Raw genomic sequence first — 14,388 nt, 5'->3', positions numbered from 1 at the left:
AGCAGACATCGCTTCTCGTTTTACAACCAATCACAGCGCATACTTTTTGAGTGACGGGCTCATAGCCAGTCAAGGCACTAAACCTATAACCGTACAGCCTATCAGGGAAAGACAAATGGAGAAGGAATCTTCTCAAAATCTGGCCCCTGCGGCCAAGGAAAGTTCTTGAAAGAGACGAAAGTTAGGAGCTTCGCATTTGCCACGTCTGAAGAATTCCATCTTCTTCCCAGAGGGGTGGTGTTTGGGGGTAAACTGTGGTCGCCAGTGTGTATGCGTAGTGGCCCCCCATACTACTGGTTCACATACCTTTGCGACTTCTAGCCTACTCGAAGGAGGCCTATGTTGAAAAGAAGATGCTCTGTTGGTTAGGGTGAACTGAAGTTGATTAATAATATGCTGTCGATTGTTGCACGTAGGCACACATTATTGTTTTCCAAATGCAACACAATTTAATTTAGTGAAATAATAAAGTGCTTCCTGTTGGCTTGTAGCCTAATAACGCAACAACTGGCCATGTTACATTATAACGCACACACACACACGCACACAAACACATTCAGTATGCAAAAGTTTTAACCACTTAAATTGTTTAACAAAACATTTTCTGGACATCTATCCTTATTAGCATTGATGGGAAAAATCATATTTTATACTCTTATAGAAGTGCTTCCCGTTGGCTTGTAGCCTTATAACGCGACAATTGGCCATGTTACATTATAACGCAGACACACACACACACACACACACACACACACACACACACACACTATTATTATTATTATTATTATTATTATTATTATTATTATTATTATAGCCTACATAACCTCATACATTCACATTCTCTTAACTTTGATACCATTACATTATGACTATTGTGCTACTTTGTCCAACGGCACAATAGTCCGGTATTTCTCGCAGTCTAGTCTTTATCTCAATTTTGGCAACCTATTCTCTTTACATTCGCGATTGTGTCTTGCCCTTTCTTGTTTTAAGAGAGTAGGACAGAGAGCAAAAAAAAACTAAAAACTTCTGTGAGGATTTTGCCCTGTTGATTTTAGGTTGAAGTTAAACACACACACACTTTATTTACAACTCAAAGGGCATTTCTAAGTGCATATAAACACACAACCAAACGACTGGTATCTCATTAATTACTAAATGCAACAGGCTTACATCAATGCTAGCACATATTCTTAAATTTGTGGATATCAATACCAATACAAATACATAATAGTTTTGCAATAGTTCACCCTGATCTTCTGTTTCTGGTTTACCAGAAGTATGGTGTGCATACTCATGCACAAACGATACTGCTCAAAGGGCAAGATTCACATTGGCACTGTCATTTTGCTCACACTCCACTTGCACTCTGTCTCTCACACGCGCGCACACATACACATACACACACACACACAAACACATACATATCTAGTCACATATCGAGTCACCCAGCTGAAGTTAAGCACCAGTCCAGTCCAGGTGAGTATTCTCCCTTGCCTTGCTGTGTCTATGTAAGACAATGGTATTCATACTCTATGTTGACGATAGTGTTTATTTAGCACTGATGTTAGGTTCTGTAGTTATTGTGACACTCAGAACATGACAGTGTCTTTGTCATAATTGTGTTAGAAATATTTGATGCTAGAGTTCGGAAGAGTTGAAATGTTTTGAAAATTGTAAAATGATAAAAACTGTCAAATTTGTAGCCAAGTAATTTCAGTAAATGTTCTATCACAAGAATTTACATGAAACTCTATGGATTGCTCCATGGGGACAAACTGATTTTTTTTCTGAGAACAATATGGAGATATAGTAGTAGTGTACTAGTACTAGTACTAGTACTAGTTTTTGATAGGGCTGTCAAAATAATGTGTTAATTTTGATTAATTATTTACAGAAAGAATAACACGTTAAAAAAATAACGCTGAATCACATTTCATAGTGACATTTGACCCAGTGCAATCTGGCTACAGTGACTCTAGGAGACAGACGAGAAAGCACTGCTTGGTCCTGTGAATGAAACATTTAGCCTACTTTTAAAAAATGCCCAGACCACTCCTGTTGACAGGAGCACCATTCTCTACTATTTCTACAGTAAGGAATTTCCTTAGCACACCTCTTGATGATATTGACAGTGAGTGGAAACTTCAGTCATTGGCATTTATCATGCTAAAAATCTGACACCAGGCACTACACTGATGCCTGCACCAAGGGGAAAATTATAATAAAAGAGAGACACGTTGAACTTTAAAGTCTGTGATGTTTGTTTGGCGCTTCATTGATTCACTCATCTGCCAAAATTGTTTTTAAAATATGTTTTATAGCAAAAATGGATGCATGCGATTAATTTAAATTAATTAATCACAGAGTATGTAATTAATTAGATTATTTGTTTAGTCACTTGACAGCCCTAGTTTTTAATGTTATGTTCAAATTCACAAAGGTTTATAGTCATGAAAGGTAAGATGAACTGTTCCCCCTATAGCTGCCCAGGCAATTCAACACATATGGACCAATCTGCAAAATGTAGAAGGCATGACATCGCCAACTGCTAGTTAGCATTCTAACTTTTGTTATCATAAGATCATGTGAAAATATGTCAGCTATAAGGGAAATTCTTTGACCTGCGATTCCCCTCGGGTGGGGAAAAAACACACACACATCTTATATCATTATGAGTCAAAAGTCTCAGTTCCCCAATCATGTTCATTTTTATAGGGAGGATTAGAAAACAGCCAACATGCACATTTCCACTTACTTGACAATGTACACACCATTCTTTATAATAATTTTGAGTAGGATAGCACACTGACTGTATGTTAAATAAATATGAAATCTGCTTGAAACAAATGATATGCAGACAAAGATAGGATTGGCCTGGATTGTATTTAAAGCAACACCAAAGAGTTTTTTGTACCTTAAAATAATGTTTCCAAAATTGTTTCAGTGGTTCATCAACTCATAACAGGGTGAACGGCACTTCTGCATTCGCTTCGCTATAACCGCAATATGCAATTTTGCAAAATAGCGGGTCTGTAGTTTGATGGAATGAGAAATAAGAAACTACAAATTTGACTTACTTCAATACATACTTTCATAAAATCATGCAACATACTCATCCTTGTCTGTGGACGTTATTTGCAAATCCGGTGCTGGATAAACAAATAGCGTGCGTGCGCCAGAGGAAAAGTGCTTTGGTGTTGCTTTAATAAAGTACAATTGCATCATCAAGTGTGTTTCTGTCATGAAAGAGAGCCCATTTTCTGATAAAAATGTAGATTCCCTGTAATGCAAGAGTCTTTGGATCAAACAATCAAGCAATCAATCAACCAACCAACCAACCAACCAACCAACCAATCAATCAATCAATCAATCAAGCATTTAAGCAAGCAAGTAAGCAAGCTTTATTTAGCCTTTACCCTTATCTGAAACAAATTTCTCTCTTGGGAGACCTAAACAACCTTGCAAGTGGATGAGTTTTTAATAAAATGTGTACTTAATAACTTTCTGTGGACCTTTGTTCCAGTTATTAAGACAGTTAACAAACACTTTCATCTGTGCGGACCTGGTCTTTTTACACAATATGAATGCACAGACTATGGTCTCCATCATCCTTTATGGCTAATGTATAATACTCTGCATGTGTTTGCTTGTTTGTCCGTCTAGCTTCTAACACTGGCAATGAAGGACGACACAAATGGAGCAGTTGCTGTGACTAATAACTACCATGATGATTTTCACAACACAGAGAGCAGTGATGATCAGGCTTTCTGGAGAAAAGGTAGATATATAATTATGACCGCCGCGAAGCGCCGTAGGGTCCGTAGGGTTTAGGACCACCTTTTTTTGTATGTTGATCTTAAGGGGCCATGTCAACCCATTCCATAACCACTCATTTTATGTATAGTGCCATCTAGTTAAAAACAAAAAAGTAAAAATGAGGTGTTGTAATCGCAGGTATCTGTGACATGGTCAAAACTGCACGAAATTGGAAGTGTAGGATCATTATGACACTCTCTGAATGCACACCAAGTTTTGTGGAATTCCGTTCATGGGGGGCCATACAATAAATTAAATTATGTTATACCATGGTCTAGGTTGAAAAGGGTGTCGTTTAAAAAGTGATATACTACACCTATGAAGTAGATCTGGTAAAAAAAAGTTTAATCGCCGTTCCATATCAATGCTTATGAATGGTAACTATAACAACGATAGTAGGACGACGGTTGAGCCTGGAGGCAGGCTTCGCAACAATGGAATCAACTGTAAACAGCTGAAAAAACTAACGATTTTAGCTCTAAAACTCATTTAGTATTAATAATTGATTTCATATTTATTTATTTTGTAAGTGACCATGGTATAAACGGGATAATGCCCTTCGATGCGTCCATTATCAGAAATAAATGGACTTTGCGGAAGCATCGCTTCGCGTCGGACGGTTCACGCCTCCGCGTCGTCCATTTATTTCTGATAATGGACACCTCATCGGGAATTATCCCTTACTTACTGTACACCAACTGGCCTGTAGGTGGCCGGACACAGTTTTCTGTGAATATCTCGAGAACCGTAGGGCCTAGGAGGACCACCTTTTTTTGTATGTTTGTCTTAAGGGGCCATGTCAACCCATCCCATTACCACTCAATTCATGTATAGCGCCACCTAAAAAATAAAAAGCAAAAAACCATGTCAGCCACGGTCATGGCTGACATGGTCAAAACTGCACAAAATTGAAGGTGTAGGATCATTATGACACCCTCTGAATGCATGCCAAGTTTCGTGGACTTTCGTTCATGGGGGACCATACAATAAATTAATTTATGTGTACATTTAGTGACCGTACACCAACAGTTTTCTGTGAATATCTTGAAAACCGTAGGGCCTAGGATGACCAATTTTTTGCGTATGTTTGCCTCCAGGGGTCATGTTAACCCGTTCCATATGCACACATGTGCATAAACAGATATTCACACACACACATATATTCACAGTAATCATACGTATGACACATACAGACACAGTAGACATATGTACACATGCATGCACATGCACACACACAGGCACACCCACAAGCACATGCACGCACACACACACACACACACACACACACAAACACGTACACGCACACATGCACACAATTCAAGAATTTCTCATAATTATGAACAGGCAAGATGGGGGTGGGGTTGTATAAAATGTATTTTACATGTGAAATCTATGAACTAATCATGTTTTGGTACTTGTTGTCTAGCAGATACCAGTGAGAATTGAGTGTGCTTAATGCAATTCAGTGAGACAGTTAGAATCATATATGCCTTTCACCATTTTTTTTTAGCCAGCAGCCAGACCAGCAGATACCCTGACTTTGCTGAATTACTGAAGCTAAGCGGGCTTAGTTAGTACTTGGATAAGAAACCTCCTTGGAAGAGTAGGTTCCTGCTGGAAGTGGTGTTGGTGGCTGGCCAGTAGGTGGCACTCTTCCTTGTGGCCAAAAGCCACCAAACAAATATCACTCCCAATGTCCTATTGCAGTGACAGGGACACTGTACTACAGGAGATGTTTTCCTTTGCATGAATGTTAAATTGAGGTCCTGACTCACCATGGTTGTTAAAGATCCCATGGCACTTATCGCAAAGAGTATGTGGTTCCCTGATTTGCTTACACATACATAAAGACACACACACATGCACACACACATAAACACACACACACACACACACACACGCACACACACACACACACACACACACAAAGACACGTAAACACACACACACTACACATGCACACACACAACACGCACACACACACAAACACATACACACACACACATGCACCCATACAAACACACCTACATACACAAACACACACACACACACACACACACAAAATACACACAAAACACATATACACAAAAACAACACACACTCTGCACACACTCAATTACAAACACACAAAAAAGGAACAAAGTAGGAAAAAAAAATGCTGGACTGGGCGGCGGTCATATTTTGTACCGCTCTGCAGTACATCTAGTTACTAATGAGGCAGTGCTGCCAGTCATATGGCTGCCATTACAACCAACTACCTTAAGCCTCCATTGTATCCTTAAGCCTCCATTGCAGCTGTATGTTGGCCAGTTCTTGCAACATACAGCTCCTGGTGGTGATGTAATTTAAAGGAGCTATGTGGAATTCCGTGAGCTATGTTGAACACAGCCACACATCACTCTCTTTACTCACACATTGTATTTAATACAGTGGCCACACATGGTACATCTCAGTATTACAAGAGAGTGGCCAAGCGCTAGCTGGTTTGCATCAGCTGGATTACACAGAGCATACAGTAGACGTACATTTGATGTTACATAAAAATGCTATTTATTCATTTTAGATGTTTTTAACAAAACAGTTGTAATCTGTATTCTGGATATGTGTGTTTTTGTCTGTGTGTCTATTAGAAGATAAACCACCTGCAAGTACTTCACGGTGGAGGCTATATGTGGTCTACTCCCTGATTGCTATTGTACTCATGGCTCTTATCATCACTGTGGCAATGAACAGTGAGTAACAAACGCACGCACGCACTGTGGCGTATGTCATAGAGCCTTCACCATGTCCGCCCATTTTCTTAAACAGCCTTTACCCATTTCTCTTTAATAGTAAGTTATCTCTATCCTTTACTATGCAAGAGTAGGCTTAAACTGTTTTCTAAACTTAAGCTGATATCTCTCATATTCTCTCTTTTATAAACGTGCTATTTTTGCTACTTAAATCTTAAACTTTTCTTGTCCCCATTGATTATTAATCTGATTGAGTAAACGTCATTGGCTGGCTGTGATTGACTTAGTAGGCTTCCATAGAAGGGAACGCACGCACACACGCACGCACGCACAACTTAATATATTCTCAAATATTCCTATGTTATCGACTCACAGTAAGTTGTGTTTCCTTTTCATGCAGGCACGTGCAGAGAAGGGGGGCTACAGGGGCTCTAGCACCTGCACTTTTGCCCCTTTGATGTCCAAGTGCCCTTTTAACAAGACCCGTTTTTTACTTTTTAAAATGTGTAATACTTCCGCTAGTTCCAACGTGAATATTCGCTAAAATGTCTCATTAATAGTTTGTGAAATTAGAAATGTGCAAAAATAAAAATGTTCTGTGTTTCTGTGCACGGTAAGGTCACTTGGCAGTTAGACTATCTGAACATGCAATAGTATTCAGCTTAGAGCAGTGTTTTTCAACCACTGTGCCGGGGCACACTAGTGTGCGGTGAGAGATCATCAGGTGTGCCGCAGAAAATTACCCAAATGTCACTCACTGGTCCAGAAAAGCAACTGTTGCATCAAAGAATTTATAACCACATGCTCTCATTGATTGTATGATTGCACTATTTGTGGTATGCAGGCATTGTACAATGGGGGCCCCATATCCAGTATTCACAGAATCATCACATATCCAGTTCATAACAACAATTAAATTAGATATAGTCACCAAAAAATGTAACAGAGGGCACTTGTTTTATTGAGCAGGTCTTGCATAGAAGCCATAATAAGGCCATATCTGTGTATTATTTGAATTTTTAGGCTATGGTATGTTTATTTTTTCTTCACACAGGATGTTAGTGTGCCGTGGGACATTTTAAGTGTCAAAAGTGTGCCGTGGCACAAAAAAGGTTGAAAAACACTGGCTTAGAGATAGAGAATAAAATGTTTAAAGTTGTTTCATGTTTAATGAAGTAGGCTATCAAACCTGTTTTAACCATGTCATGGTCCATCCATTTCAATAACCTGGCAGCTTCGAAAATCTAAGGCTGAACGTTCATAACATATTCTGTTTAGGTTACTATGTTATAGTAGCTTAGGTTAGTAGACCTAGTTAAAACAGAGTAGGCAAACCTTTTCTAAATCGTCATAAGCCAATTTAGACATAGGCTACTGTAGTTATTTAACTAACCCAACTCCACACGTCGTTCTCTGTTTACAGTAGGCTACATTACGTGTCATTTCACTCAGTGGCCACACGCACAGCACGTGAATCTGCAAGACACCAGCTTGCTAATGGTGGTAGTTCACTATGATAAACATTACAATTATAGCCTGACAAGCCTAGGCAATAACATAGCCTATTTGCTGCCGCTAGGGTGCGTCTAAATTTCTAGGCTATCAAATTAGCTTTGAATTTAATCAATAAGATGTAGCCTTATAGCCTATGATCTCTGAACACGTTTTCTGAAAATTTTGTTCCATGTGCCCTTTTTTAAAAATTTGAGCCCCTGCCCCTTCAAAGGTCTCTGCACGCCCCTGTTTTCATGCATGATGTTGATGTTGATCTTATTTAGTTGTGCTTTTTATTAAATGAACTATTTCCTGTTTCTGTCTTTGTGTCTGTTTCTGTCTCTGTATCCATCTGGGTCACTCTATTTCTGTATGTGTTACTATCTGTGTCCATATGTGTGTGTGTGCCTGTGTGTGTGTATGCTGTGTAGATGGTCAGGCTTCTGGAAGGTTCTCTGCTTTAGAAGAGAGTCTGACAAGCATCAACAATACTTACCAGGCCCTCATCTCGTCTGTTGAAAACAAAGGCAAGTCAAGCTTGTATAGAGAAATCAGACCAAGACTGCATTAAAAGCATTATTGAGTAAACCGTGATACAAAGGAGTGTACAAAATTGAAGTTATCATTTAATGATTGTTCAACAGTTCTTTGAGGAAGCATGAATTAACCAGTTGTACACATACAGTGAATGTAAATTTTCTATTCATACTGCATATAATGACTTGTGGCCTGCTAGTTCAAATTAAATGAGCCAAATATGACTAAAGTGGACATTGCGACTTCATAACACATTAAACCTCAAGCCTTTTTCATCAAAAACACTTTTGACAGCACTGATCTGAAACAGAATTCCCCTTGAGTTTGAAGGCATTGCCACAACAGACAGACAGTCAGACAGACAGTCAGAAGAGGGTGCTGTACAAAACATCATGATTGCATGGCTTGTAGCGATCACCTTGACCTTGGCTAACCTATAAACCTCATGAGGTTGTAAGCATGATTCGGCAGATACTACATTTTACTACGCAGCATAATGCAGATTATCAGTGATATCTTAATTATATCACAACACACTGCAGAAACTCTCAAATGAAAATACACACACTTACACAAAGACACATACACACACTAATTATACTCCTTTTTTTCAGATGTCGCCAATAGGCAAGAAATCAATCGATTGCAGTTCTCGCTGCTGAGTATGCAGAAAGAACTGGATAAAGGTACTGTATCTTTCACTGTGTGCATCTGTGTGTGTGTTTGCATTTGCTGCCCTGATTCTGCCTTTCCTCTTATCATGTTCTCTCTGTTCTGCTAGAACCTTCTGTCTCTGTCTGTTGTCCCTCCTCCTCTCATGTTGCACTCTTTCTGTGTCACTCTGAAGTGAGTTGGATTTCATGGTGTGAGATATGTGATGGATTCAATCTATGAGTCTGCTTCTGTATATGTAACATCTCTCTCTCTCTCTCTCTCTCTCTCTCTCTGTGTGTGTGTGTGTGTGTGTGTGTGTGTGTGTGTGTGTGTGTGTGTGTGTGTTCTATGTGTGTGTTTGTGTGTAGTTGGTGATTCAGTTAAGTCTTTGCCCGAGTTGGAAAACCAGCTGTCAGAGTTCAAGTGTAGTCTTATGAGGTTGATGAGGAATGGTAAGACTAAATACACACACACACACACACACACAAAGACAAACATACAGTATGTATTCAGTATGCAAAAGTTTTAACCACTTCAGTTGTTTAACAAAACATTTTCTGGACAGCTATCCTTATTAGCATTGATGGAAAAAATCATATGTTATACTTGTAAAGTAAAGTATTCCAGTGTTAATATATGAATATATAATGAATCATATTTTGGATATATAAATATATACATATATACATATAATACAAACAAAAGTGTTTTCTGTAAGGAGGTTGATTTTGCATATGCACGTCTGTGTTTATGTACATGTAATATTACATATGTGTGCTTGTGTTTGGGTATGGGATTGTTTTGTGCATGTACATGTGTGTGGGTGTGTGTGATGTTGTCCATGTGTGTGTGTGTGTGCACATGCGCATGTAGACACTAACATGGAGTGCTGTCCTCTGGGCTGGGTGGCGTACTCCTCTCACTGCTACTTCTTCTCCGGAGAGGGCATGTCCTGGTACAGCTCCCGGGACAGCTGTGTGAGCCACGGGGCTTCTCTGCTCGTGCTCAAGAGCCCTGCCGAGAAGGTACAGAACACAACCACAAGCCGCAAACGTATGACCCAACAACTCAACACAGCACAGAGTCAGTTCATCGAGAAATCTGTATAGTATTTAAGATCTTTGGTAGCGGCACAGTTTGGCCCAGACTTGAACTTTGGCAACCTTGGACACGGGAAGAAGGCACATTAGCAAGGAGGCTAAAAGCCATGGGTGCTAGTTTTTTTATCACTAGCATGTTTTTACCCACTGCACAGCTCTGACAGTTACCTACTGACTACTGTTACAATAACATGATTTTCAACATTGCCATAAAACTACTTCATCTACAGAGTTTACACTGATAGAATCAAACCCTATACTGAATGCCTTTAATATTTCATTCATCTCTCTCTCTCTCTCTATTACCATGACAGCACTTTGTAATTAGCAGAACGATGCCGATGTTTTACTGGCTGGGTCTGAGTGACGAGCGCACTGGAGAATGGGAGTGGCTGGATGGGACACCTTACACTGTGATGAGAAGGTTTGTGTGTGTGCCTGTGTTTTCAGTTTCTCTTTCTCTCTCTGTGTGAGTTGTGTGTTCAGTAAGTAATCTCATGACTGAAATGTAAAAATTGATTGATACCATACTTTTATATGGTAGTTGGATTCTAGGATGATCACTAAATTAATGTGAGTACTCCATGGTGTGTGTGTGTGTGTGTGTGTCCATCAGTCTTGAACTGTATATGTGTCTGTGTGTGTGTGTTTTCAGTGAATGGATGCCTGGGCAGCCAGATGACTGGCGTCTCCATGGTTTGGGCGGGGGTGAAGACTGTGCTCATTTTCACAGAGATGGTCGCTATAATGACGACCACTGCTCCCGTCGTTACCGCTATGTCTGCAAAGCTCCAATCAGCGCCAACCTGAAACCCTTCACCGATTAGTGTCCTTCATCTAAAGACTGTGTATCTATGTGTGAAAACGTCATATGCATGTTATGAATTGATAAAGAATGGATGCAGGTGTTTGATTATTGCATTGGTCAATTTGAATGTAAATATATTTAATATATACGCTCTGGGTTGGCAATGAGGACACAAATGGTTAAGAGACTGTTACCAAAATCAGTTCACTCCATTTCCACCTGTTCATCTTTGATGGTTCGATGAAACCACTATAGGGAGACAACATTGCTTACAAAACTCTTTATTGAGTGATATGTATTGTTTCTTTAAGTAGAATTAATTGAATCTACAAATAGTGATAATAGTAGACGACCATATGAACTATTTTTTTGTGTTTGTGTGCGCTTTTCAGTGTTTCTAACGATGACAGCATTAGGGAACTGACAGCAGAGGCATGTGTAGCCTATCCAAATATAGGCTTAGAGTTGTAGTATTTAAGTAATTTCACAACAAGAAAGAAAACATGGTAAACAGTTGACCTTTGATAGCCTATTCTACGACGCGACTCAATATCGCACAAACCGCAGAGTATTACAGTTCAGAATATCTGAGGGGTCCGGGAACACAGAGTCCACTCGGAAACCCTCTCCCAAAGCAACTCGCAGTAGTTCCTCCATGAAGGCGCGCGAATCACGCAGCTCAGAAGCAGACTCTGTTCTCAGCTCACGGAATCCGTGCTTCTCGTGCTGGTCTCGAGGCAGCTCGTCGGGGCATGGGACCCACTCCAAACGCAGGCAGTTCTGACGGGAGTTGCTTGGTTGGGGCGAAACAGGACCGTCTCTTGCTGTGTATGAAAAACGCGCGCACAGAACATCGAGGACTGCGCGAGATGTGCAGAAGAGAGTGGCTACATGAACACGTATAGCGCACGACCTTAACTCATAGTTTTCAGGACCACGCTTTAAGTTGAAGTGCAGAACACGCATCTCACTTTCCGTGGTGACATTTAACATAGCGGCACGGCAGCTTGTTGTACCACCACCTGTCTCATGACGCCGAATCTCATCAAGCAACGGGCGAATCTGGAAGAAATCCGCCTCGCGCTTCAGCAGCGCCAGTTCGTTAAAGTCCTCAGGCAAATCGAGGCTGTTGGAGCGCAGGTAATTGAGGATGTAGCGAAAAACTTTCCCGTCGCGATCGATGAAGAAGTTTCCACGCCGGTCTCTCAGTAAAGGGATCTGCCCGGTGAACATTGCGCCAAGCATGGAGTCACGGCAACGGGTGAGGGTGTCCAGAGTAGTTGTGTATACCTCTCCTCCTACATTGACAGACACTGGGTCCCGCGGTGAATTACCGTTACTATCCGATGTGTTTAGCATGCTACACCACAGAGATCTGCTGGAGTTGTCTCTGGACCTGTTGGATGTTCCAATGCGTAGCTTACACAGCACTCAACACGGAGAGACTAGTTTGCTTCTTTAAAAAAAGTCTCTTTTGCCTCATTTGCTGTCAGCTGAGTCCCCAGCTGAGTTACGTAACGGAGGCTCTGTCTGTTCACACTTTGGTTCTCGGACGGCATACTAATTACCCCTCTCTGTATCCCGCTGACCGTGATCCCGAGACGTGCATTTTTCACTGCACTTACAAAACCCACATTGTTGGCCGCAAGTAAACGGTGTCTGTCTGTGTCAGTTTCTTTTCTTTCTCGCTCTCTGTCTCTTTCCCCTATCTTTTAAATCACTTGTTGCAGTGTGGACCAGTGTGTCATTGTGTCAGCGATAACGGCAACACGTCTCACCATTGTGCCTGTGTGTGCGAGCCAGTGAGGATTATAAGAACTTTGTACCTAGACTTCTAAGGAGTGACATAATAGTTCAGTTCACTATGAACTATGATCTAATTCAATAATAAAGTTATAATAAATATACACTAGGTACGGTATAAAGTGTAGGCCTATATAGGACAGCATACCTATCACCACTCACTGAACTTAAGTGGATTTATTATGACCGCCGCGCAAGGTTTAATAACTATATGATATAATATAATTAGTCAGTTCTTTCTCTTCCGGATTTTGTTTTTATCCAGTTTTTTTGTGACAACGATTACTGGGACACTGAAAGACCGGGCTGCACGAAACTTGGTGGGCATGTAGCCCCAAGCATGACACGGAACCGTTGTCCGAAAGGAGGGTAGGCCGGCGGACAGAGTTTTCTGTGAATATCTCGAGAACCGTAGGGCCTGGGCTAGAATGACCAACTTTTTTTCGTATGTTGCTGTCAAGGGACCATGTCAACCCATCCCATATCCACTCATTTGAGGTATAGTGGCACCTATTTAAAATTTAAAAAGCAAAAACGAGGCGTTGTATTTGCAGGTATCTCTGGCTGACATGTCCAAAACTGCACGACGTTTGAAGTGTATGATCATTATGACACCCTCTGAATGCATGCCAAGTTCCGTGGAATTCCGTTCATGGGGGGCCATCACACACACACACACACACACACACACACACACACACACACACACACACACACACACACACACACACACACACACACACACACACACACACACACACACACACACACACACACACACACACACACACACACACACACACACACACACACACACACACACACACACACACACACACACACACACACACACACACACACACACACACACACACACACACACACACACACACACACACACACACACACACACACACACACACACACACACACACACACACACACACACACACACACACACACACACACACACAAAAAGTTAAAAACACACACACACACAGGCAAGCAGGCACACACACACATAAAAAAACACACCTCATTACCCCCACATACGCACTCACAAGAGAACACACACAGAAGCACACAAATACACAAAAATAAACACACACTATGCACACACTCATTTACATACACAAAAGTTCCAAGAGTAGGGCCTGGAGTAGGAGATGGAGCCAAATTGATTGCAATAGAAGCGTGATTTATTTTGTGGAGAAAATGTGCAGGACTGAGTGGCGGCCATATTTTGAACCACTAGTTTGCAGAAGTCTGGTCATTTCCATTACATGTACAGTAATTCTATCCGAAAGACTCAGGGAGGTATAATGAAAGTTAACACGTTTTAATCCATCAAAGGATATACAAAAGGCATAAGCAACAATAAGACAGTCTTTGGCATAGGCCCCGTCCTCGGTCCAGGTCACCGAGTGTGCAGACCCTGCCG

General features: G+C 40.9%; 2 protein-coding genes across 2 annotated transcripts; one reads left to right on the top strand and one right to left on the bottom strand.

The window, feature by feature from the left end:
• The first annotated feature begins 170 nt into the window (after positions 1-170).
• asgr1a (asialoglycoprotein receptor 1a) lies at positions 171-11,175 on the top strand. The gene is made up of 8 exons (XM_076288428.1): positions 171-264; positions 3,667-3,781; positions 6,450-6,551; positions 8,477-8,572; positions 9,197-9,268; positions 10,110-10,261; positions 10,651-10,760; positions 10,992-11,175. Exons 2-8 carry the CDS (start codon positions 3,682-3,684, stop codon positions 11,161-11,163), a joined length of 804 nt encoding a protein of 267 aa, XP_076144543.1. The 5' UTR covers positions 171-264; positions 3,667-3,681; the 3' UTR covers positions 11,164-11,175.
• Positions 11,176-11,690: 515 nt separating this feature from the next.
• LOC143128151 (BTB/POZ domain-containing protein KCTD11-like) lies at positions 11,691-12,503 on the bottom strand. Its single transcript, XM_076289823.1, has one exon. It carries the CDS (start codon positions 12,501-12,503, stop codon positions 11,691-11,693), a length of 813 nt encoding a protein of 270 aa, XP_076145938.1.
• Positions 12,504-14,388: the final 1,885 nt, after the last annotated feature.

This window comes from Alosa pseudoharengus, unplaced genomic scaffold (assembly GCF_046254945.1).
Source record: "Alosa pseudoharengus isolate Yale_2024_CS ecotype anadromous, Long Island Sound unplaced genomic scaffold, YU_APseudo_1.1 YU_APseudo_1.1_scf_17, whole genome shotgun sequence".
NCBI lineage: Eukaryota > Metazoa > Chordata > Actinopteri > Clupeiformes > Clupeidae > Alosa > Alosa pseudoharengus.
Note: the sequence above shows the minus strand (reverse complement) of the source record. Positions and strands in the feature narration are given on the sequence as shown.

Bases quoted from the DNA above. Each gene is read 5' to 3' on its own strand.
- asgr1a (XM_076288428.1), top strand. From the start codon at position 3,682: ATGAAGGACGACACAAATGGAGCAGTTGCTGTGACTAATAACTACCAT. The intron at 6,552-8,476 runs GTGAGTAACAAA...TATGCTGTGTAG, and splicing joins CATCACTGTGGCAATGAACA to ATGGTCAGGCTTCTGGAAGG. The intron at 10,262-10,650 runs GTACAGAACACA...TTACCATGACAG, and splicing joins TCAAGAGCCCTGCCGAGAAG to CACTTTGTAATTAGCAGAAC.
- LOC143128151 (XM_076289823.1), bottom strand. From the start codon at position 12,503: ATGCTAAACACATCGGATAGTAACGGTAATTCACCGCGGGACCCAGTG.